The sequence below is a fragment of the Astyanax mexicanus genome, chromosome 6 (genome assembly GCF_023375975.1).
Source record: "Astyanax mexicanus isolate ESR-SI-001 chromosome 6, AstMex3_surface, whole genome shotgun sequence".
NCBI lineage: Eukaryota > Metazoa > Chordata > Actinopteri > Characiformes > Acestrorhamphidae > Astyanax > Astyanax mexicanus.
The window spans coordinates 52,233,856-52,245,365 of NC_064413.1; the positions used below are offsets into that span (position 1 = coordinate 52,233,856).

An 11,510-nucleotide genomic window follows, 5' to 3' on the forward strand; every position below is an offset into this window, starting at 1 on the left:
CACATTAAATATACTTTATCAGTATTTACATAAGCAATATGCTTTAAAATATTATTATTACATTGAGTTGATTAAGGTATTTTAGAAATAGAATGAAAGTTGGCCCGCTGTTAAACAGGTTTTTATAGTGTGAGATTCAAAGTTTGAACGCTAGGTGTCAGAAACGGGCCAAAGAGTCTAAAAGCGGAGAGGGTGCACATTTCTAGCGCAGAAAAACGGAGCAAAGAGTCTAAAAGCGGAGAGGGTGCGCATTTCTAGCGCAGAAAAACGGAGCAAAGAGTCTAAAAGCGGAGAGGGTGCGCATTTCTAGCGCAGAAAAACGGACCAAAGAGTCTAAAAGCGGAGAGAGTGTGCATTTCTAGTGCAGAAAAACGGGCCAAAGAGTCTAAAAGCGGAGAGAGTGTGCATTTCTAGCGCAGAGAAACGGGCCAAAGAGTCTAAAAGCGGAGAGAGTGCGCATTTCTAGCGCAGAGAAATGGGCCAAAGAGTCTAAAAGTGGAGAGGGTGCGCATAGTTGCCATAATTAAGGAGTTTTATATTAGGAGACATCATGAAATTAAACATCAATTCGAAAAATCTTAGTTTACACAACACTGTCAAAGAAAAAGATAGTAAGTCAAGTAAAATGGTGTGTAAATGAAATAATCAGGAAAAAAGTATTATTTAAAGTGGTTTATTTCATTATTTGTTTTATTAAAAGTTTGGACACCCCTGGTGGGAGATTTTAGAGTCCACAGAATGGATTCTGGACTGTGTGGTTGAGAAATGGGAATGAGTATGAGATTTGTGCTGATAATCCAGTTCTCCTCTCTCTGAAAGTGAAGCCCCAGAAGGTGTTTGTGGATTATGAGGAGGGTCTGGTCTCCTTTTATGATGTAGAGGCAAGGTCTCATATTCATCAAGGTCTCAAATAAATATTCATCAGTAACTGTAATGAAAAGAACAGAGAGAAACATTTCATTCTTTCGATTCTATAAATAATAAAATGTATCACTAAAGTTTAATGGTGTGAAATTGATTTATAAATGAAGTTCGAGTTGATGAAGTGTTAGAGTTAAAATGTTCTTAAGTGCTGGAGAGTAATCTGAGTTTAATGTTAAACTTAGATTTAACATTAATCTGAGTTAAAAGTGGAGAGAGTGCGCAGCTGTAGCGCAGAAAAACGGGCCAAAGAGTTTTATTACAGAGTCTGTGGCCCTTGACTTCAAATATATTTCTACTTCTGGCCCCCAACAAAAAAAGTTTGGACACCCCTGGACTAGAGTGTATATGAGTTGATAGCATAAGAATATTGATGATTTGAGTTCATTACATGACTTATTAATTATTACTTTGATAAAATACATGTAGAAACAGCATCAGGCGGATTTATTTCTCTTGATAATCAATAATCACCTCTAGGATACATGTAGATACTAAAAACCTGACACTCAGAGCAGCCTATACCTTTCAGTATTTTAATCAGAACACACAAAGAAAACTAGATACAAAAATATAAACTTTTTAGCCTAAATAAATAAAAAGGTTTAGTGCGAAATAACTACTTAGTAAAAATGTGCGAGTAAAATAAAAACTATATAAAGTGGTGCGCACACCATACCTAGCTTTAGTTTGAGTAAAGCAGGTAGTTTCACACTTCTTTTTCTGTGGACACTTTTGAGTCTTTATTTACTGATATTATTTGGCTTGAAACATCATATAAATATGTTTGAAGCACTAAAGGTAAATAATATTGGTTGGGGAAGGAGGTTTTTCACTTTTTTAGGTGTTTTTCTCAATGGGTTTCTTGTAGATTTAGCTTTACTACACTGGGATGTGATCACTATTTTTAGAAAGAGTAAGTTCCGCCCTTTCTAACTGTATATGGATTATGTTTATGTGTGAAGGGATTCCTGAGTAATTAAACTGAGAACACAAGAGACTATTTTGGATAATAAATCTGTCCGTAGGGTTTTAAGGGTTAAACAATTATCAGACACAGTGGAGAAATTTGCCTTTGTGTTTCTATTTTTCATCAGATTCTTCTATATTTATATTTTCTTTTATATTTCTCAAGTGTGTGCAGTTTGTTTTACCTGGTGTTAGATATCACTAGTCTCTAGACTCTGCTCTCTGTTATCTGTGTCTTTTTCTGTGTCGCAGCCCAAACCAATGGAGGTGCAGGTGATTACCCATCATATGCAGAGATACGCCGTCTGGTTCGGAGGATCCATGCTGGCTTCCACGGTAAAAATCCTACAGTGGACAAACTCAATTATAATCAGAATCAGAATCACTTTATTTCACAGAATATGTTACATATACAATGACATGTACCAATTACACAGACTACTGACAAACATTACACTATGAAAGAAGGTACAATAAACAATAAATTACATTACATTACATTACATTACATTTGGCAGACGCTTTTGTCCAAAGCGACTTACAATAGTCAAGTACAATGTAAAATAAGTTTAAAGGTAAAACATCTTTGGATAGGGATAAAAGGAGGTGAAAGGGGAATAATAGGATAGAGGAGTGAAGGAGGGGAAGAAGGAAATGAGGTTAGAATTAGTTAGTTTGTTAGAGGTGTTAGGAGAGTAAGTGCTCTTTGAAGAGCTCTGTCTTCAGGAGTTTATTAAAGATAGTGAGAGATTCTCCTGATCTGGTAGTAGAAGGTAGTTAGTTAGAGGTGTTAGGAGAGTAAGTGCTCTTTGAAGAGCTCTGTCTTCAGGAGTTTCTTAAAGATAGCGAGAGATTCTCCTGATCTGGTAGTGGAAGGTAGTTTGTTCCACCATTGGGGAACTCTTTATGAGAACAGTCTGGATTGCTTTGTGTGAGTGTTTGGTAAAGCGAGGCGACGTTCACTGGAGGAGCGCAGCGGCCGGGAGGTAGCGTAAGCCTTCAGGAGCGAGTGCAGGTAGGAAGGAGCCTGTTCTGTCATCACCTTGTAGGCGATTGTAAGAGCTTTGAATTTGATGCGAGCATCAACTGGTAGCCAATAGAAAAAGAATATAGTTACTAAAGCAAGTTACTTAAAGTATACTTAAAAGCATTAAAAATATGTTCAAACTAGATAAAGAATACTAAAAGTGCATTTTCTATTTACTATACTCAATGACAGTACACAATAGATATACTTTGTCTGTATTTACATAAGCAATATGCTTTAAAATATTATTATTACATTGTGTTGACAGAAAATATATGTAGTGGCATTAAATACAGCTTTAGTGTAGTTTTCTTCCCAGTGTCATTAAGTTGTAGACAATTTGTGCATCAATCCGCAAAGTAGTACATTTACAATATACTTCAAGTGTATTAAATATAGTGTTGGGCACGTTACTTTGAAAAAGTAATTAGTTATAGTTACTAGTTACTTCTTCAAAAAAGTAACTGAGTTACTAACTGAGTTACTCCACTATAAAAGTAACTAGTTACCAGTAAAAGTAACTATTGCATTACTTTTGTGTTCCTCGCCCCTGTAACCCCGTAAAATAGTACATTTTGTAATAAACAATAAATAGAATAAGAATATAGTTAAACGTAATAAAGGAATAAAGAGCACTGAAGAGCAAAAGAAGCTAAGAGATAAATGAAATTAAATGAAATAAAATCAGTAATGTACACATATGAAACTCACAAACACATTACCTATATATAATACTGTATATTATCACTGTCACACAGAACACAGATTTTATTTCAAGTGGAATATATTTTGGAGCATTGGTTCATTCAGTTTTTGCACATTGTACAGAACAACAACTGACTGATTCACATTATGTTAAAACTATGCTACTGTTACCTCTAGGCCCCCCAAACTAAAATACTACTAATACACCAACCCATTGCTTTTACTACAGTTAATCAGTAAAATGAATTGTTCATTTAACATGCATTGTATTTACAATGTATTGGGATTTGAAACAAGACAAAAATGAATGTACTAAAATAAATTGAGTGTAAAATTAATCAAATTAAAGATTTTCAACAACAATAAAACAGTTTTATTGAAAAAAGTGGCAGTACAAGAGGTAGTCACAACGATCAGGGTTAAAACCAGTGAACAGCAGCAAGAGAGAGAAAACATACCATACACGTTTAACAGTTCAGGGGTCATTCACTGGCAAAGCAATATCAGAGAGCAATAAAAATCAAGGTTGGTAAATACCAAAACATGGTCAAAAGAGGGTAGAAAGAAAACACAGGCAAAGATTGTTTTAGTTGGTCCTAAAGGATAGTCAGCAAAACTTGGAATATACATTTTTTAGAACTTAAATCAGGCCACCTAAAGAAAAATACATTTTTAAGTTGGTGAGATTTAATATTTGAAGTTTCAATACATATGAAAAATTAATAATCTGCACTAAATATTGTTGGTTGGCACAACTGCATGTGGTTTCCTTCAAAACTTAAAAGACTGAGTTTGTCTCAAAACTCAAAAAACTCTTAATGATATTTTGAGTTTTCTCAAATTTTTTATTTTTACAGTGTATAAACTATCGGCATCTGACAGGTGATCCGTTATTACATTAATATTATAGGTGTGGTATAAGCTGGTCTATAGATGGAAAGTGTTTTATAAATAACAATAAGTCAGTAAATATCCAGCTGTGCTGCTAATAAAGACTAGACAAGAGTCTGTAGGGGTGAGTTCTGAAGGTTCATCAGTAATTCACTGTAATTTAAAAGCCCATCAGTCTTAGTGAGGAGTGATGGATTGAGTTTAGAGAGCTGGAGAGTTTGAGAGCTCTGGAAGATGCATGTTTATAGATTGCAACATCATCACAGTTCAGATTGATAGATAATAAATTTGCCTCCATGATTTTTTATTTTTTTTGTTATATACAAGATTTATTTCAGTACAGGATGCAGAGCTTGTGTCTGCACTGAGAGACTATTTTTTAATATGAGGTTTAATAGTAGGTTTTTCATTCCCTATCTGACACCGTACTGAATCCTAACAGAAAGTGATATTCGCTGTATTAAAATCAATATTTGTAGATCTCGGGAGCAGCGTGAACTTGGCATTTAACACTAGTTTCCTCATACAAGGCAGTGGTGTGTTCAGTTAGGTGACTATGTGTAACCAGGCTCATAGTTTTAAGGTAAATTGCATTGCCATTAGAGATTTCACAATTAAAAATACTCTTAAATGTTGTTTGAATAATAATGTTTCGTATAATTTATTTTTATATAATTTTATTTCTATTTTTTATTCCAAGGCCAGATCGTTTATATTAAATTATAAATTAATATTATAGATTTTTTTAGATTGAAAGTAATATAATAAGAATTAAAATGATTATTTTTATTTCTTTGTACTTGTTTTAAGTGAGTTAATCTACTAAAAGTTTCAGACAAAAATAGATTTGCTTTTTTGTCTAGAAATTATGCTTAAAACAAGGATTCAGTAGAATGAATTACTTAAAAGAAGAAATCATAAGTTGACTATTCTTGTAAAATTACAAAGAAGAGAAATTGCAGATATGCAAATTTATATTTAAAATATTTTCCCTATTTTAACTATATAACTATAATAACTATTAGATATTTCAACTAGATTTAAAGAAATTTCAGATATTTTAACTAGATTTAAAGAAAATGCATATATTTCAACTAGATTTAAATAAATTACAGATATATGAACTATATTTAAGGAAATTTCAGCTCTAAACTAGATTTAGAGACGTTTCAGAAATCTGAACTATATGTAAATAAAATCAGATATTTTTATTTGCTGGTACAATGAGCGTATCAGATATGGCAGTGCTGCTGGAGTTTTTAAACACTGTGTTTAATCTCTCACTGTCCTCCACTCTATTACACACTCCTACCTACAGCTGAAACACCTTGAAGATTACAGTTTTGAACATATTGGCTGATTTTTTTCAGTCAGCTTTATGAGGTAGAGTCACCTGGAATTCAGGCTTTCAGTTAACAGCTGTGCTGAACTCATCAAGAGTTAATTACTTGAATTTCTTGTCTCTTAATAAAGTGTTTGAGAGCATCAGTTAAAGTAAAGTAGTGAAGAGGTAGAGTTACAGGTATACAGTGAATAGTGAATATTTGAGGAATGTTCTAATCCAGATTATGAGAAGCAACAACTACTCAACTAAATAAAGAAAAAATATTTTAAGAAATTTCAAGAACTTTGAAAGTATCCTCAAGTGCAGTCACCACAAAGACCATCAAAAAAATTATGATGATGAAACTGGCTCTCATCAGGACCACCCCAGGAAAGAAAGAGTGAGAGTTTCCTCTGTTGTACAGGATAAGTTCTTTAGAGTTACCAGCCTCAGGAACCACAAAAATATAACAGCTCCTCAGATAAGAGCACCTAAATACTTCTTTACATAGTATTTTTGGTTTGTTTAACAGTTTTAAGTTACTACATGTAAAAAGGGGTAAGTATGCTTTAGAGTATTAAAAGTAATACAAATTCTACTTAGGTGAATAATTCTAAAAGCTTTTTAACTTAATATACTTTAGGAAAATACAAATTAAATACACTTTCTCTGTAAAAAAAAAAAAATATATATATATATATATAAGCAACATGCTTTAAATTATACTTTGTGTAGATAGTACATACTGTACATGTAGTGACATTAAACACTGCTTAAAGTATACTTTATGAAAATACAAAATAAATATACTTTTCTCTGTATTTCTATAAAATATATATTTTAAAGAAACATGTTTTAAATTATACGTTATGTGTAGTGGCATTAAATACTGCTTAAAGTGCACTTTAGTGTAGTTTTTTTTCCAGTTGCATTACGGTGTACACAAAATGTACATCAATACTCAAAGTTAATAAAACGATGTTTAAAAAAAACCCCACATATTTAAATCTACTTAAGTTTGCAGAAGATAAAGCACTCAAAAGCACAACCTAAATATTTTACGTTGTATTTAAATATAGGTTAATTGCAATTGAAATATACTTAAGTTGCCATACGTTGTTCCAAAACTTTTCCATGCTAAGCATACTTTTAAAAATATATATTTAAATGCACTTTTCTTTTACAAGGGGTTTCATGATTCCCTATGTGTTCCTTCATAGTCTGGATGCTCTTATTTATATTTGTTCTGTTTTTGGTGTTTTTTCACAACAGCCTGAGTTCTTTGAAGTGTGCCACACCAAGAAAGACTATGAAGAGCACGGCCCCAGCATCTGTCGCCACAACCCAGTGTTCGGCATCATGTCCTAACGCTGGAGATCTGCAGGCCTCCAGTGAGCTTACCGAACCTCCTGCACTGTGCTTCAACCTCCACTATACTACTACTATAACTACTACTACTACTACTACTACTGCAGAAACTCTACTACTCAAGCTAAAAACACAACTACTACAACTTAACTACAACAGAATACACTGGATTTTTTCAGTTACACTTTATTTGATAGGTACCCATCCCATATCCATTGATGGAATAACCTGGGGCCTCATGTACTAAAGGTGCGTACGCACAAAAACATTGCGTACGTCATATTTCACGCTCACAGTCAGATGTACTAAATGTGACTCGAACGTGAGAAAGTGCGTTCCCCCACGGCACTTTCATTTCAGGCGTACGTATGTTTTTTGTACGTATATATTGTGTTTTTGTCATTTGGCGACACTTAGAGGCGATGCATTGAAATTACAACTATTAAGATATCCTTTACGCACACATTGTAGTAAGCCAATAATGGGTAAAATAAACTAAAATTAATCAGACAATTTCATTGGCTTACTGAAATATTGTTTAATGTGTTTCCACTTAGCCTAGATTATATAAGAAATGCATGAAAGTTTGCGCTGGAGTTGTTGGAGATGGCAGCGTTGGCATTATTGGAAAATATTGCTAATGACGTGTGGCTTCTTGGTAAGCAACTCATTTAAAGCATTTAAATGAAAGCATGTATTATCCATCTTAGAATAATACATTTAAACAATGGTAATTATTAGTAATTATGCTACGTGTCTTGCTACACTTTTCTTTCTTGACTTGCATATCTTACTCTAGCATATTCTTCTTCTTCTTCTTCTTCTTCTTATTATTATTATTATAACATTATTCTCTGCATAATTGAGGGAGGAGTCGTGGCAGGTGGGATGTTTTCGTGCATTTGCGCTTGATTTCAGGTTGATTGCGATGTACTAAGAGAAAGTACGTGGGATTCTGCCTACGCACGGTTTGATAAATCTGGATTTATTTGTGCGTACGGAACTTTTCAGGTCTGACGTACAGAACATTTTAGTAGGAAGTCCACGCAAGTCTTAGTACATGAGGCCCCTGGTCTATATTCAGTATATTCAGGTAGTCAGCTGACCTCATTCTTTCAGCACATACTGTTGCTGAACCTAAACCTGCAGACCAACTGCAGCATCAACCCCATTTACTTACTTACATCCAGGTGGAGACTTTTTTTGGACCATGCAGTGTATATACAGCTCTGGAAAAAATAAGAGACCACTTAAAAATGATGAGTTTCTTTGATTTTACCAAATAGAAAAGCTGGATGATCACAATCCATCAAACCAAACTGAACTGCTTGAATTTTTACCAGGAGTAAAGCAGCCTAAAGTTATCCAAAAGCAGTGTGTAAGACTGGTGGAGGAGAACATGATGCCAAGATGCATGAAAAAAAAACTGTGATTAAAACCACCAGGGTTATTCCACCAAAAATAGATTTCTGAACTTTTAAAACTTTAGGAATATGAATTTTTGTTTTCTTTGCATTCTTTAAGGTCTGAAAGCTCTGCATCTTTTGTGTTATTTCAGAGTAAATTCTCATTTTCTGCAAATAAATGCCCTAAATGACAATATTTATATTTGGAATTTAGGAGAAATGTTGTCTGAAGTTTATAGATTAAAACAACTATGTTCATTTTACTCAAACATAAACCTATAAATAGCAAAATTCAGAACTGAAGTGATCTCTTAATGTTTTCCAGAGCTGTACATTCATTCATATATCATATATACTGTAGGTACCCTTCAAAAAAGTGTTGCCCTTTTATTCTGTGAGCTGTAGGTCTGGTCTATCCTAGTGCTACATCAAAAACAGGAATAAAACGCAATAAATGCACAGCACACGCATACTGAAGGAAGTCGTCAGCAGAAGCCATACACCGACCACTGTTTCCTTTACATTAAGCTCTTTCTTTTCCTTTTTGCTATTAGTTTGGACAGTTCTCTCTCTTTTCTTGAGGCATGAAGCTTTAAAGTTTTGAAGTTTTGAAGCGATTGCCATTGAGTGATCGAGCTGAATGTGTATATATATATACAAATAGATGCTTCTATATTATATTGCAGAGTATTAAACAAAGAATAGTTTATATTCGTAACAGAGATATTAGTTTCTGAGCACAGAGAGCAGCCTGAACATTCACACGAGCTGAAGCTGAAGTAATAATAATAATAATATATTCTTACTGGAGAGAAAAACACAGAAAAGTTACATAAACTATATTTAAATGGTATTTATTTCATTATTTTAGTGCACCTGCTGTTTAAGGGATGTATGTAGTCTATCTTACTGAAACCGGAAGCCCCTCTTTCCTTCTGATATGCGTTTATTTCTGTATTTTAGTTGAGGAATGGTGAAATAGCCCTGCTGTTTGAAGCTAATGTGAATAAAAACACTTTCCATCTCAGATCTTCAATCTGTGAATGCTCTGATGTGTCTTTCTTTCTCACTTCAATCTCTCACACACACTCACACAGGCACACACACACGCTAACACACACTAACACACACACACTCACACAAAAACACTGCAAATCGAACCTTAGCAAGTTAAATCTAGTTAAATCTAGTTAAAATGTGAAACTTCTTTAAATCTATTTAAAATATCAGAACGTTCTTTAAATCTTGCTTAAATATTCAAATTTTCCTTAAATATAATTCAAATATTAGATTTTTAAAGCATAGTTTAAATATGTGAATTTTCTTTAAATACACACACACACACACACACACAAATACACTGCAAAACATATCTTAGAAGGTTAAGTCCCCTGAAATCTAGTTAAAATATGTGAATTTCCTTTAATAAAGTTAAAATATCATACATTTCTTTAAGTCTAGTTTAAATATCAGATTTTTAAAAATAATTTATTAATAATAATAATAATAATAATAATAATGTGAATTATATTATAATTATAGTTCAAATAGCTGATGTTTCTTTAAATCTAGTTTAAATTTGTGAATTTTCTTTAAATATCATTTAAAGGTGACATTTCTTTAAATCTAGTTAAAATATCTCAAATTTCATTAAATCTAGTTATATGTGAAACTTATTTAAATATAGTTTAAATATCTGGAATTTTTATTTTTTATTTTTTGGAATTTTACAAGAATCCTTGTTTTAAACATTATACCTATACTTTTACCTGTGTAATAAATGTCAATACTTTTGACATCTTTGACCTTAAAGTTAAAAAGATACAATTAAACATATAGATGTATTTAAATATAAAAAATTGTGATGATCTTACACTGATTCTTGTATTTTACATTAAGAAATCCATTATTAAATGAAAAAAGGGAAAAAAAGTAATCATGATTAATCACAGCAAATTGTGTGAATTGTTTTTTTTTTTTTAGCGCTTAATAAACACAATAAAATGCAGAATTCATTGATGGCAGTGATGGCACAAAGTAAAAAAAAAATCTTTCCTTTCCTTTAAATTTCATTAGTTCCATTTATTTATATTTTCAGTTTTAGCCACACCCCCTCTAGTATGTACAATTCTCACATCATACACTAGAACAACCTATGAGTCCAATACTGCTAATTAGCACCCCAAGGCTTTGGCCGTGTTCAGCAGTATCTGCTCTTCTCCAGCTTCCAGAACCTCTGATTGGACCTGGAGCTCCAGGAGACAGCTTGTTGAAGGCTTCCTATCAGAGGGCTTACCTTTCGCGCCGAGGGCAGACCCACCAGGGCTTATTTAAGCTCCGGCTGCCTGAGAGGAGAGTAATTGTGGGCTGGGATCATTGTGGGCTAACAGAGGGAGAGGCCTCGATTCGATTCGATACTTGTGTCAGACATGGAGAGAGAATAAGAAAGAGAGAGAGAAAGAAGGAGCAAGAATGACGGAGAGTAACTGGCTTTTCGTACCACTTATCACTTCGTCTCGGATCATATTACTCTGTGCATGTTCATAAAAAGTCCATTGATTGGAAGCTCCGCAGAGAGCGCGCCATCATCTTGCCAACAAAAGGCCTCTGTCATATCACGTCTCTCTCGTTCTTAAACGATTATTATCTCTCATATTTATTTCCAATATAGCTTTGGCAGGTCCGTGCCTGAGCACACCCCAGCCTGTCGTAAATTTCAAAGAGCGTAATGTAGCTTTCAGAGGGGAGATCGATAGCGAGATACAGCGAGAATCTGTCAGAGCTGTATTATAGAAAGCCAATCTAGGCCTCAACACGATCTACTAGTCTTTAAATGACTGTAACTTTTAACCAGAGCATCCTGCAATCTGACGAGACATGCTTTTACACACCCCGTTTG

At 33.6% G+C, this 11,510-nt stretch overlaps 1 protein-coding gene across 2 annotated transcripts in view; it reads left to right on the forward strand.

Annotated features, from left to right (window-relative positions):
• Window positions 1-9,647, forward strand: part of actr3b (actin related protein 3B) — a 108,005-nt gene extending 98,358 nt beyond the window's left edge. The window contains exons 11-13 of one of the 2 annotated variants that reach the window (XM_049480907.1): window positions 2,143-2,226; window positions 7,110-7,228; window positions 9,575-9,647. In XM_049480907.1, the coding sequence (XP_049336864.1) occupies window positions 2,143-2,226; window positions 7,110-7,205 (180 nt within the window). In that variant the 3' untranslated portion in view covers window positions 7,206-7,228; window positions 9,575-9,647. Of the gene's footprint in view, window positions 1-2,142; window positions 2,227-7,109 lie in introns of both variants that reach the window. The other variant, XM_049480906.1, reaches the window with a different exon arrangement.
• Window positions 9,648-11,510: the final 1,863 nt, after the last annotated feature.